Here is a 13,294-nt window from a genome sequence, read left to right on the forward strand (position 1 = left end):
CGATGGATGCGAATGACACGGTTGTCTGTGGCGGTGTCTCGGTCCCGCGTCGCGTTTGCTTGGCGCCAACGACCGCGCTCTGGTCGTGCTGCGGTCTCGGAGGCTACCACCACATTGCGCCGGCCGCCTTGTGGCTCGTCTTTCTAAGTCTCACGGCGTGTGCGCAAAACCAATTCAACCTCTTCCACGACCTCGACAGCACCGCCGACGAGCTCCACGATATTCAGACCCAAGGTATACACTGTCTCGTCTTGCGTCGAATACAACCTGCCGTAGCGCTCGGCGTCGTCGTCGCGCGTCGGAAGCGCGTCATCTTTGGCAAGACGTACCGCGACCCGCGACGACTGCTCATGCTCGGGGCCATGTGGAGTGAGCTCTTTGGCTTTAGCTACATGCCCGGCCAGCTCATCATCTACCAGCTCACGCAGTCGGACGTGGCGGGTCTCGTGTCGGGTCCAGTCCAGTTTGGCTTCTTTGCTGTCTTTTCCAGCTTGCTCTACCTCCTCGAGGGACCGCTGGGCGCGCGATGGCTGCGCAAGTGCCACCTCAGTCGACCGAAACTCGGCGGCCCGATCCTCTACGACATGTTCTTCATGACGTTTGCGTACACACTCGTTAACGTGGTCGGCTGCACGAACGGTCTCGACTCGGTGGCATTAGGCAATCACTATACGTGCGCCAGTCCCGAGCGCTACTGGATCGTGTGCAGTCTTGGTCTCGGCATCTTTGGGTGCTTCTTCTGGGGTTAGGTTTCGAGATTTTACATCCATTGTTATGGGGTGGACTAGGAACGCTCAAGTACAAGAAACAGCTCGCAAGTGACGTGTATGCCGTGAGCTTTCGCTTCCAAGCGTCGTTTGATGCGATGATGACGTGTACACGGACGAGTACGACCCTCTCTCATTCTACGATATTAGCATGATATGTAGTCTGCGCCTTGACCGTCATTACCGTCGAGAAGGCGCTGCTCAGTCTCGACATGTGGCTCGTCGCAATGCTCTTTGCACTTTTGAATCTGGTTCATTTTGGCGCGCTGCTTCGCTACAACTACAAGTGCCAGCCGGTACGTCTCTTCCAACTTTGACCTTTTTGACGTCATATTCTGGTCATCTCTAGTGTTTGGGCGTCGGACTCGTGCCCAACAACTTGCGTGCACTGTCGTTCGCTACGTCGTGCTACACGACACTTGTGCTCCTTATGATTTCAATGCTGCAAATCTCTCGACATCATGCAGTGGCTGGTACATCCGAGTGGACTGTCTTCTTCGTCGCCATCGGGCTCTACCCGGTGTTTGCAGTCACCGTGTGGCGCTGGAACGGTCGCCGCGCAGTCCTCTTTCAAGTCCCAGACGTCAGTCTCCTCGAAGGACTACAACACGAGTGCGACCGCGTCCGCGCCGTCGCCTCCGTGCGCGTCACACTCGAGACCGCCGAGCGCGACACGACATTGCTGCAGTCGATACTACTGGCCTTGGACGCGAGCTTGGCGCGACCCGTCACACCCGAGACCGCGTTTGCGCCGGCGTATGCGTGCCAGGCCATGTGGTTTCTCTGGTACACGAATTTTGATCTAAGTGACCATGTTGCCGAGAACGAAGCCGAGCCGTTTGTTCCCTTTGGCTGCTGGGTACGGTCGCCCTCGATACGTTCTAGTTTGACGAGTTTGGCGGCGGTCCCGCCGCGGCGGCGGCTGAGTCTCTCGGGCAGCATGTCGTGGCGTCTCCAAACCAAATCAGGTAGCTTTGTGCGGCCTTCGCAGCAGCCGGCGTCGCTTGCGCATGCCATCCTTGTCGCCCCCGCACCGCTCGATACGTCCCGAAAACCGCGCGGTATGCTCCGTGGCGCGTCCACAGACCAGTTGACGCTTATTCAGCTCGTGGAAAAGGCCACGGACCTCGCGTACGCCGTGTGCATGACCACCCGCATCGCCGACGACATTGCGATCCGCAATTGCTTTGAACATGCGGTCAAAAAGCTCGGGGAGCTCTGTCGAAGCTCGTGTCGCCGGAGCCGGCTCCTCGCAAGCAAAGTGCTGCAGGAAATGTACCAAGCTGGCGTCGTCCAGATCAGCCCAACCACGTTCTTTTACGTGGCCGCCAACCTCACCGTCGCATCGTCGTACACCAAGGCCGCGGCGGCTGCTCGCACGCTTGCCCGCTTTGCCAACGACCGCGACGATGCGTGGGTTGGTCGGCACGTAGCGGATGCGATCACGCTACGACTTGTCGTCGATGCAATGCACTTGTACCGGCTGGACGGGGACTTTGTGACGAGTCTCCTCACGGTGCTTTTGCAGGGGTTTACGACCTTGGCGGCACTCGGCACGAAAGGCCCCAACGCCGCCATATACCTCGACCGGTCGCTCGTCGCAGCTCTTCTCGAGCTGCAGAGCCACCCGCTCTCGGCCCTCGCGGCAGCTCGTCTCGATGACGTTCTCGCCACGTTGCACGAGATCTGGGAAAAGCGCCCGAATCGGCTGCGGCGCATCGTCCGGCAACTGTCCAAGACGCGCATTCTCGTGGGTAGCATGGCGCGCCCGTCAGACGCGGCGTATACGCTCGTGACAACCACACAGCTCAAGCTCATCCACGACCGGCAGCGCACGCGACATAAGCTGGTGGCGACGATTCACAGCGTCCTGGCCGAAGGATTTGCTTCAAGTAAGCGTCGGAGCGACCTCTCGGACGCTATGCAAGCCACCATGGCGACGTTGTCGCCGCTGCTGAGCACGCGAAGCGACTTGCTCTCGTATGTGCACAGTCAGCTCACGACGCCCGAATACTGGTACCTCTGTGACCTCATCGGCCGGCCACGACCACGCATCGCCACCGCTGCGACACGTTGCCGTGAAGACCGGTGACCGGACTTCACGGCGGTTTCAAATGACGTGGCATGACCGTTGGCGTGAAAAGGCTGCGCAAGGAGCTGTCGTCTCATTGATGCGGTCAAAACTTATGTGTGGCTTGCTCGACGCTTTGAGACCTCTGCTTTCGTTGCTGCATCGCACCTTCATGCTGGCGCCCATTTTAAAATCTTGTTGCAAGCGCAATTGTTATGAGCTTGCTTCAGCTCCTGTACGATGAAGGACCTCCACGCAAGCACGTCGTGACGTTTATCGCGTTCGGGTGCGACAGTGCGTCGACGTGGCACACGAGGTACCCCGGGAAGACCTCGTGTTGGCGATGGTAGTATCAAAGAGAACCAAGGAATGCCGACCCCACGATGCACCTGCAGTATGAACGGAGCCCTTGGAGCGAGCCACAACACCTGCCGCAAGTCGGACAAATAGCACGTGTCGCCATGTGAAATCAGAGTGCTTGGGACTTCTATCCATTTTTTGCAGTGAATATATACGCCAATGTATATGCTAGGATGATGATTAGTGGGTGACTCAGTTGCGTAACCAACTGAGCCACCCACTCACTATTCATACACCAATTGAATGTTTGTCGTCTCTGATGCAGCAGGACACCTCTGCGGTGGCTGCGTGTGCGCGTGAATCGACTTTTTGACTTTGAAATAATGTTTCTAGTGTCGTTCTAGATTATTATTGAGAGAGACGCAGGGAGCCCAAAAACCCAAGAATGGTGCTCGTAGCGTACATATAGCGTGTGCTATGTGCCGTTCAAGTTACTCCATCGAGAACAGTATCCGTGTATCAATGTATCAGTTTCCAAACTTAAACGGCACATAGCACACGCTGTAGGTATGCTATGAGCACCATTCGTGGGTTTTTGAGCTCCCTGCGTCACTTTCTATCCAAAACAAATGAAACAAGTGACTTCGTTAAAAAGCTGAAAAGTCGATTCACGCGCTCACGCAGCTGCTTGGCACGCAAATTGTCCGGATAAAAATGTTCGGATAAAGTCTAATGGATCAACCAAGTGCTTTGCGCGAGCTTCAGCAATGATGGTACTCACGAGAGACGTTTACCATACTTGTACGACAACACCTTAAGGCACGTAGTCTCTTTAATCGTTGTCGCGCTGCGTTTTCTATGGAGCATTTTGATGTCGGTGACGTGGCAGCGTCACCAATAGTGCGACGGGCAGCAGGCGGCGCCATGCCGTCACAATGGCCAGCATCAAGTGTCGGCGGGTGCGGGCCTCGTGCAGCAGTTGAGCGCTTTGTCGATACGCTTGCGACCCGGCTCGCATCGCTGGCCGACTGCCGTAATCGTTCTCGAGGACCACCCACAGCTGTCGATGCCACTGCGCATGCAATTTTCGTTGCTCGACAAATCGCCGCCATCGACTCCAAACTCCGTGCTTTGATTTTCGCAGCGCCCGTCGACGGCACTGGGCAAGGAGCGCCGTTCGCTGCCACGTCACGAGCAAGATAGTGAGGTGGCGGTGCTCGCGCTTGTGCTGCATCACCCGAACGGCTTGGCGCACGCACGTGTGCGATATCCAGCGACCAAAGACGACCTGGCGCCGACGACGCTGGCTACGCGCGATGAGCTGCGCAACACTGGCACGACGGTGCCAACGATGCAGGATCATCATAAGCTTGGTTTGCCACCGCCGCTGCGCGTGGTACTGACCAAGCATTCGTGACGTGAGCACTTGGTACCAGCCGTGCAGGACGCGCGCACAGGTATGGTCCCACCGCGCTTGCACCAACCGGTGAATACGCCGCGTGCGTGCGATGGTCGCACGCCAATGCGACCAATCTAAGAGAGATGTGTTAGTAAAAGCTCGTATGCTGGATCACAGACGGGCCGCCAAGGAGAGCCGGTCGTAGGCCACGGCGAGCTGGACGCGGCACGCTAGTACGTAGCGTGTCTGGTCGTACCAGGCAGTGAAGAGTCGACCAAGACGTCGGGTTTGATGCAAACGCGCGAGATGATGGGCGTTGGTGACGCGCTGCCAATTCCGAAACCAGACATGCTGACGGAGTCGCGTCACGGCCATGACACGAAAGGTGCTCGTGCGGCGGTACCGATACCACAGGTGCCAGTGTTGCCACATGCGCAAGAGGCAGCGGGTAACTGCAAACTGCCGAGCGCAGTGAAATTGCTGTTGTTCGCGCTTTCGGAGAGCCGTCGCGTGTCGCCATGAGGCCCACGCCATTCCAAGGACATGCTTGCTGCAGTGGGCGTCCGCAAGCAGCCACCGCACGCGACGTTGCTACAGAACACACCGGATCCTGTTCGATCTAGCACACAAGAAGGAGTATACCTGCTTTTCGCGAAGCATACAGAGCCATCGCCCAAGGCCGTTTGCAAGCCGGTGCCGGACATACTGGCGCGTACTAAGGCCTTCCTGGTGGTGTTGGCGGTGCGCACGAAGGTGTCCAAGTCGCCATTGGCACCACCCGCGGCGGATGCGCCAGTGCTGCATATGAAACAAAGCTTGCCGAGCTCGTCGGCGCGTATTGGTGAGTTCGGACACTAATCGTTGCCACGCCGCAAAGCTCCGCCGCAAGCTGCCGCGACTCACGGCAACCTGGAGGCGGCTCAGGTACGCATGCGCAGAGAGCTTTTGGATCGCAATGCGGCAGTGAAAGCCGAGGTAATGGCGCGTGCTGCGTGCAAGCCAAAGACGCTGCGCTACCTTGGCCGCGTGGTACCGCAGCCACCGGCGCCACGCCCGACACTTGCGGTGTTTAGAGGCCATATCCAGAGCTTGATCCACCAGTGTTCGCGCCTCGTGCTGTAAAAGGCAATAGCGGTGCCACTGCCGCCATAGCCCACGAAGCGCATCGCGCAAGACGTGAAGGTGAGCGTCGTGCGCTGCCCGGCGCTGGTGCCATGCTTGCCGCCAGTGCACCCAGGCCTTGCGTCGCTGCGCCTTCTGGCAGACGGCGGTCGCCGGAGATAACGTCGCTTCAAGCTCGTCGCGGTGCTTCTGCCATCGACACCAGACTTGACGTGTTTGCCGGTGGCGCCACGTAGTGTGCAATGAAGCAACGCCACTCGCCAAGAACCGACGTCGGTCGACATGATCGCTCCACGCACCAAAATGGGTTCGCAGCAGCCACGACGCGTGCAGCCGCGTGTCGAGACAGCGTTGCCACTAGACACAACTCATTACGTAGCAGCATCAGAACTTGTAGTCGGTGTACGTGTCGGCGCTGCGCAGCCCATAGTTGCCAGTTGACAAACTGACGCAGTAGCCGGGCGCGTGTGTGGTGTTGCATCAGAGCCGCGATCGCCTGTCGTCGGTCGGAAATGACTCGATAGCGCTATGTCAAGGTAACACAGTTGTAGCGCGATGGGAACCTACCGATCGCCAGGTCCCCCACGTGCTGCGCGCTCGCTGACGCTCCCCGTGCAGAGCACATTGCAGCGCTTGGTTTCGCGCATGGTGCCGGCAAGCGACCCAGCACCGCCATACCCTGAGCACACGGTCTTGCGCCTGTCGGACGCGTCGAGATTGAAAACAGTCGATGGAGCGACGGCGACTGCACAGTTGAGCCGTGGCGGTGCGCCATTGATGCAGTGTGGTTTGGAGGATGCTCTTAAGGCGTGCGTTCTCGAACAGGTGCACGACCGAGGAGATGTACATTTGCCGTCTAACGAGCACGCGCCACGCCTGCAGCATGTGCCGACACTGCCGCCACAAGCGTGCGTCGTTCCAGGCACGGGCGCGTCGGGCGATGCGACAGACGCACTGCCACGCCTTCAGCATAGCTCGACGCTGGTGGAATCGATGGTGCGCCTCAATGGTGGCCGCGCGAAGTGCCTGGACCGCGACAGCATCGAGCGTCCAGCTGCGCCACTGAAAGACGGCCACGGGCAGCTGCCGCGACAGGCGGCGTCGGTGGTGCGCGACCGCTCTCATGCGCGACACTTGCTGCAGCTGCTGGGCAACGCAGTGCCCGTACCAGTGGTGCAGGATCCGGCGGTGTCGAGTTGTCGCCGCTTTGTGCTGTAGCCACTGCCCGATTTCGACAAGCTCCTACCATGCGCATCAGATACGACGTGGAGGTGTGCTGGCGCAATGACCTGCTTCCGAACAAGGCGCTGACGCCACGCAGTGAAATGACGCGCTCGACATCGCAGTAGATGCTGCTCCAACGCACGCTCTGCCTCGACGCGCCGGCTGTACAAGACCCAGCATAGCGTGCCCCACCGACGAAAGCATGAAGTTTGCAGCGATCGAGCTGCGTGCTGCGTGGCGACGTGCAAGAGCAGGCGTGATGAAAAGCACGAGCGCCAGCTGCGCCACCATACAAGCTTGCGGCGCTGGAGCTGGGCGGAAAGAACGAGCGAAGCTTGGTGTGCAACGTACCGGCGGGCGTGGTGCCGCTCGCGCCAGCGCGCAATACCTTGGCGCAGACGCAGCGAGAGCAGTGCGATAATCTGAGCTTCTTTGCGCGCCATCAGCTGCCGCCAGGCCAACATGGCCGTGCGCTTGATCGACCGCAAGTGCAAGCGCTAAAAAAGCGTCACGAGAGACGATGGTGCGAGGTCGCATACGTGGCAAAGCTGGTGGATGGCGTCCCAAGAGGTAACGTACTCGCGCCAGTGGTGCCAAACGCGCTGTCGTAAGCGCATCGCGTGATGGGAGCGTGCCACGCGGTGTCGACGACGGCTCGATTGCTACGTTGCCAGCTTGAGTTTGCACAAGAAGAGTATATGGGTGGCATACCCGATTTGCGACAAGGATGCGCCATCGTCGGAACCGATCGCGCAGCTGCCGGCGCCGACGCTCCTGACGCGCTCTAACGTTTTGCCGACGCCGGTCGTGGGCATGACACCAAGCACGAAAGCTAGTTCGAACCAAGTGCAGGACGCGCCGCTCTCGCCAGGAGGCCGAACGCGCAGCCTGTTGGTGAGATGCTCGCGTCCAAGCGTGCCACGTGGAGAGCTGTTGCTGCAGGCGCCAATAGCCCATGTACCGACAAATCCGTTGGTGGTTTTGATGGACGCTGCAACCACGCTTCCAGCGTCGCCAGAGCGCTCGGAGATGCCACTCGCGCGCGATTGCGAGCTGCAGCGACCGTGTTTGCCATGCACGGAGACGCTGGTGCCAGTGCTGCCACGACGCTTTCTTGACGGCGAGTTGACGATGCAAGGCAAGCTGTCTCAAGTGGCACTCGACGAAGAGACGTCGACGCCATGCATACCAAGCGGTTCGAGTTTGCGTGGCCGTGAGCTGGTTGGAAAGGGCGGTCAAGGACGCGTGGACACGGACCTGCTTGCGTCGTCGGCTCGCCACGTACGCCCGCCAGTGACACCAGCTGCAAAGAGCGCGGCGTTGCGTCATCCAAGTGACATTCTTTTGCATGCGGCGTCGGAGCCGCACACGGCCTTTCCAGGCACGCCAGACAGCAAGTGCCAGCAGCTTCTCGTCGCGCCCCCAGTGTACGGCGACGATGCGCTTGGGTGAATTTGGTGACCACAACTCGGTAGCGTGGAACGATAGGACCTTGGAGCAACCAACTTCGTTGACGGGCGACGCCGCCACGAAGAGCTGGTCAAAATACCGCCAGTCGCAGCGCTCAAGCCGCAGCATGCGTCGCCTGGATCTTGTGCAGGCACCGAACTGATTGGCTCTTTCACAACCTCTGGGAAAGCATACATATGCCTTTCTTATATTATCCAGTTCATTATCCGGACAAGTGCACCGCAGATGTGAGAGCGGTGGGCGAGTTTGGCAGACTTTGAAGAAAATTATAACGTCGCTTGTTTCAGTATCGTCGTATTGTACGTCGCTTGGGGAGCTTAATAACCCAACTTTGGTGGCCATTGCGTCGATATAGCGTGCTAGAATGGACTTGTAAGAAGTTGATACACACTTGATACTGTATCGATTTTGCTCGCATCAATTGCTTGCGAGTCCATTCCAGCACGCTGCATCGACGCAATGGCCACCAAAGTTGGGTTTTTACGCTCCCCAAGCGATGTACAATACGACGATACTGAAACAAGCGACGTTATAATTTTCTTCGAAATCGGCCAAACTCGCCCACCGTTCACGTCTGCGTCGCACTTGTCCGGATAACGACCCGGATAATAATCAGAAATGCTGACAAAAACAACATTGGATCGCATTGATGTTAGGATGGAAGTTTGTCGTCCTGCGGCTGGTAGATAACCGACCCGAGGAGGCCACCGAGGTACCAGCGCTGCGGCTCGGAGAGGTTACTCTCCAAATACGCGATGAGGTCATTGTCGCGGGACGCGATGAGCGACGAGACAGACTCGAGGACCCGGCGCGTCTTGAGCGAGAGCTCGGTGTGCTGTTTCTGGCTCGGATACCCTTCGGCAAGCACCCACTGGACAGACGCGAGCACGTCCACGCGCGTGCGCTGGCGCTCCAGCACGATGTTGTAGTCGTGCATCTCCATGAGCGTGTTTTCCCAAGGTTGTGGCATCACTGCGCTGGCCGACTGCCGCCGCGCCGCGTGGTGCTTGCAGCACTGTCGCATGACGACGAGTACGTGGTCAATCATGCCGAAAATGAGGTGTTCTTTCCAGCGGCCTTGGACCTGCACGAGGTACTCGACCGCGGCTTTGCTCAAATAGCGGTCGGGCGGCGGCACAACAATGTCGGAGCTTTGTGTGTCGTTGACCATGCACAGTGTAAGTGCATCAGAGAGTAGCCGCAGCAGCATGACGCTGACTTCGACTTCCCATTCGCTCGTCGCCATGGCTTGCGTCACATGAAGCACGTTGAGGTGGTCGGTGAACGCCACAAGCAAGAGCCGCTTGCGCTCGGCGCCGTCGCCTTCGTTCAGGAGCCGCCGCAGTGTCTCGGCCGCAGCATCGGCATCTGCGAGGCGAGGTGACGACACCAACCGCGTGATCGCCACAAACGCGATCGAGTCTTTCGTGAGCTGGAGCACGCGGCACTTGTACATTTCAAAGAGAATCTTGGCCGCAATGAAGCGCGCTTTGGCGTACCGACTCCGGACGAGTGACGCAAGCACGGCGACGGCGTAGGTCGCACACCGGTGCATGCCAGCGTCAAAAGCAATGGGTGCAAAAATCCCCATGATACCGTTCCGACACGTAAGTTGCTCGGCGAGGCGCCCAAGGCTCATGCGTCGCGAGCCCACGATCGAGAGCCGCGAAACGCGAGCGTCAGAGGTTCGATGCGTGGTCCTTCGGGTCGTGGCACCCGACGCTAATGCGTGTACGGTTGGCTGGAGAAGGGCCAGTGTCGGGCCCGATTCGCGGCTGTGCGCCCAGCACCCAAACTTCCAGCCCGCCGCCGGTCGCTTTGGCGTCTCGAGAAAAGGCTCGTTGCGCTCGAACCGATGGCGCCACAAGTGCCATAACGCCTGACATGAGTACGCTGCGACGCACCCATCTTCAGCGTCGGGCGCCGCTTGCAGCGTTGCATGCAGTGCGAGCATCTGCGCACGAATCTCCACAGGGTCAAGAACAACGTCTTCGAGTACCATGCTCACGGCGGCAACGGCGCGGACGCGGGTGTTACTGTGTCGCAGCAGTTCCAAAAGAGATGCGTCGGGCACTTGGTAGCGCAGCGCGGCGGTGCAGTTCCAGCGCCAGACAACAATAGCCAGAGGCGCGTAGCAGACGGCAGCGACACTCAAAAAGAGGCTTTCGTGGGTCGTCCATTCGTTTCCGACCGTACTCAGTTGCATGATGGAAACAACAAGTAAGAGCGTGCCCGAGTAGCAAGCGCTCGCAAACGAAAGACTACGCAGGTTGTTGGGGAGGTACCCGACCCCTAAACACTACCCACGGTGTTTCGAGGCACTGCAGCGACAAAGTGGCGTACCGGCTGATGGATGTAGTTGTAGTAAAGCAAAGTTGCAAAGATGAACACGTGCACAATGCTGACGCTGACCGAGACAATGAGCGCATCGAGCTCGAGCATGGCTTTTTCGACGGCGTAGAAACCGAGGACCCCAGCTACAGCCCGCTTCTTAGTATCGTATCGCGGAAGGACGATATTAGGGTCATTGTACCGGTGCGCATGACTGTCATAACACCATTGAACGACGCGTGGTAGCGGAACTGAACGGAGAAGATGTCGTCGCTCAGCCGCCGCTTGTACTCGAGCGTACCTACCTCAAGTCAGAGTCTGCCCATCGTGAGATATTGCCTACCATAGTAGAAGGCGATAAAAAGCAGAGTCCCAAATGTTGGGAAGAGCCAAAACCGTGACGTGTTGGCGCAACTCGTGCCGTCCGGTAGTCGGATATTGTCGGCGCCGTTCCAGCAGCCACCAACATCGACGACGCCGTAGAGAACTGTCGTATAACAGACATCGTAGAGCAGCGGCGCGAGGAGCTTGTCCCGGGCACTGGTCCACGACCGCGGCCAGCAGCGCGGTGGCCACGCCTCGAGCAACACAAGCAACATCGCACCCAGGATGCATTTTGCCCACTGCAGTTCGCCTGAAAATTGGCCCACGAACGACCCGCTGTTGAAGAATTGATACAAAAGCAGCTGGCCAGGAATGTAGCTAAAGCCCACGACTTCGTACGCCATCGAAATGAGGAGGAGAACACGGCGCGGGTCGCGTCGCATTTTGCCAAAAATCACACGTTTCTGGCGCGCGACGACCACCCCAAGCGCTAAATAAGAACAGTTGGATCACATGTCGCCACTAAGTGCTAATACCTTGTGTCCGAATGTCGTGCAGTGCATGGACGCCAAGCACAAGATCGCCGAAAAGGCCCGTGCGCAGGTGGTACCAAAGCGTGACGCAGCCAAAGCTCAGCCAAAGCGCGATCGGAAACACGTGATTGTAGCTCTTGTGGCCACAGCAGTCCCACGTCCCGCTGTGCGGTGCGGCGCAGAGTGCGGTCCAGTTGACGCCGGCCGCGCGCGAGACGCACAGCGCCGACAAGCACGCTGCGTCATCGCATGGCATCGAGGCATTCCGCAGCGCCATTGAAGAGCTTTTGCCAAACGGTTCCACGCCAGGAAAGGCGACTCCGTCGTTTCAAGGCAGCTGGTGACGCGAGCTATTTTTGCCACACCTCAGCCGACAATAGTGTGCCACGTCCCGGGCTTGGTGCGCGGCGTTGTGCTCGGTGGAGTTCATCATACGGCAGCTGCAACTGCCATTTGAACCAGCGGGCCGATGTTCTCTCTTTGGCGCCGGTCAATACCCAGCTCTCTGGACTCGGCGCCAACGATTCTAATTGGTCAAAAACCTGCGTGAGCGGGACAAACTGACTAATGCGGGTGTTGCGTTCGCGCAGTGCAACACCCGCATTGGCTACAAGGCTTTTACGCTCGTTCATTGGTAGAAATTAGTGTTTATAGGCGCGTTTAAAAGGTACCACACAGGTATACAAAAACCAGCATGAAAACCACGCACGGCATGTTTGTAGGAGCACCCGCCATGAGCTCCCGCCGCGCGCGCGCAGAGTACCGCTAGCACAAGATCGTCACGCCATATCGAACTTCTCCTTCTTTTCTTCTCTTTCTTCGATTTAACAGGCACACGTGTGTTATAGTCCCACCATGCAAAGGGTAGTCGTCTCAATGCGCCATGTATTGGCTCGCGTTGAATATCTAGCTGATTTATGTTGGAATAAACCATCAATTGTTGGCGAGTTTCAAAACAAATACTTGCAGGCCTTTGATAGCCACGTGCGTCGACATACAACCTCTCTCGAGCTAACGTTAGAGAAAGCGTCCCTGAAAGTATCACAGCGATTTGAGAAGATTGCAAAAGTTTCGATTTGGGATCGACAAACCTCACGCCGGCTGTAGCTTGACTTGAACTTATTAGTCAAGAAGGGAGCTTCTTGGTAGGTTTCGCCGCCTATCATGGCTCATCACTGCCCACTGTTTGTCACTCGACGTGTGGGGTTTTGCATGCGTCGCCTCAAGGGATTAGCCCTTGGCGATGACGTTTTCCCCACACACACACTAGACCAGCGAGAGCCGACTCGCACACCCACAGCTAACCGGTTAGCTGAACCGGTTAGCTAGCCGGATCATCTAACCGATTTCGTCAATCGGTTAGCCAGCCCTGTTCTCTCCGGCAGCCCACTATCTCAGGGCTTGGTCGCACAACGTCGAGGCTACTGCAAGCTCATCGCTGCAGACCCAGACTTGTGCGTCTAGACACGCACAGCCACGCTCAGCCACCAGTCTCGGCTGTCCCTGCTTTGCTAATATACACCGAGCCTGGTCAGCTCACTTCCTCTTTTGGTTGCCCGACCACAAGTGCTTTTCTCGTGTGTTCTCCCATCGCAACTTTATTACAGCGAAGCACGTTGTGTGCATTTCTTGTACTGTAATATGATGGCGTGTATTAGTTAAACCCAGAGCACTGTACAATGCCTTTTTCATCGATGTAGGCATCGATGGACGCGGGTCGGACACGGGTCAGCGACGCAATGCGTGCAAGCGA

General features: G+C 58.0%; 3 protein-coding genes across 3 annotated transcripts; 1 reads left to right on the top strand and 2 right to left on the bottom strand.

The window, feature by feature from the left end:
• Positions 1-2: 2 nt before the first annotated feature.
• On the top strand, positions 3-2,969 carry SDRG_07384 (hypothetical protein; the record flags this gene model as incomplete). The annotated part of the gene is made up of 5 exons (XM_008613214.1): positions 3-234; positions 277-744; positions 789-875; positions 930-1,063; positions 1,117-2,969. 5 exons carry the CDS (start codon positions 3-5, stop codon positions 2,857-2,859), a joined length of 2,664 nt encoding a protein of 887 aa, XP_008611436.1. The 3' UTR covers positions 2,860-2,969.
• Positions 2,970-4,688: 1,719 nt separating this feature from the next.
• SDRG_07385 (hypothetical protein) lies at positions 4,689-7,476 on the bottom strand. Its single transcript, XM_008613215.1, has 6 exons — positions 7,423-7,476; positions 7,177-7,380; positions 6,227-6,901; positions 6,066-6,185; positions 5,180-6,016; positions 4,689-5,128 (listed from the first exon to the last, which is right to left on the bottom strand). The coding sequence occupies exons 2-6, from the start codon at positions 7,345-7,347 to the stop codon at positions 4,709-4,711; spliced, it is 2,223 nt and encodes a 740-aa protein (XP_008611437.1). The 5' UTR covers positions 7,348-7,380; positions 7,423-7,476; the 3' UTR covers positions 4,689-4,708.
• Positions 7,477-8,981: 1,505 nt separating this feature from the next.
• SDRG_07386 (hypothetical protein) lies at positions 8,982-11,837 on the bottom strand. The gene is made up of 5 exons (XM_008613216.1): positions 11,545-11,837; positions 11,028-11,498; positions 10,887-10,985; positions 10,697-10,830; positions 8,982-10,652 (listed from the first exon to the last, which is right to left on the bottom strand). The coding sequence occupies exons 1-5, from the start codon at positions 11,816-11,818 to the stop codon at positions 9,006-9,008; spliced, it is 2,625 nt and encodes an 874-aa protein (XP_008611438.1). The 5' UTR covers positions 11,819-11,837; the 3' UTR covers positions 8,982-9,005.
• Positions 11,838-13,294: the final 1,457 nt, after the last annotated feature.

This window comes from Saprolegnia diclina (genome assembly GCF_000281045.1).
Source record: "Saprolegnia diclina VS20 unplaced genomic scaffold supercont1.21, whole genome shotgun sequence".
NCBI classification, from domain to species: Eukaryota; Oomycota; class Saprolegniomycetes; order Saprolegniales; family Saprolegniaceae; genus Saprolegnia; species Saprolegnia diclina.

Bases quoted from the DNA above. Each gene is read 5' to 3' on its own strand.
- SDRG_07385 (XM_008613215.1), bottom strand. From the start codon at position 7,347: ATGTTGGCCTGGCGGCAGCTGATGGCGCGCAAAGAAGCTCAGATTATC. The intron at 6,902-7,176 runs GTATGGTGGCGC...TGCGCATGGTAG, and splicing joins AGCTCCAGCGCCGCAAGCTT to GAGCTTGTCGAAATCGGGCA. The intron at 5,129-5,179 runs GTATACTCCTTC...TGTGTTCTGTAG, and splicing joins GTATGCTTCGCGAAAAGCAG to CAACGTCGCGTGCGGTGGCT.
- SDRG_07386 (XM_008613216.1), bottom strand. From the start codon at position 11,818: ATGGCGCTGCGGAATGCCTCGATGCCATGCGATGACGCAGCGTGCTTG. The intron at 11,499-11,544 runs GTATTAGCACTT...GTTCTTATTTAG, and splicing joins GCACGACATTCGGACACAAG to CGCTTGGGGTGGTCGTCGCG. The intron at 10,653-10,696 runs GTACGCCACTTT...CACCGTGGGTAG, and splicing joins ACAACTACATCCATCAGCCG to TGTTTAGGGGTCGGGTACCT.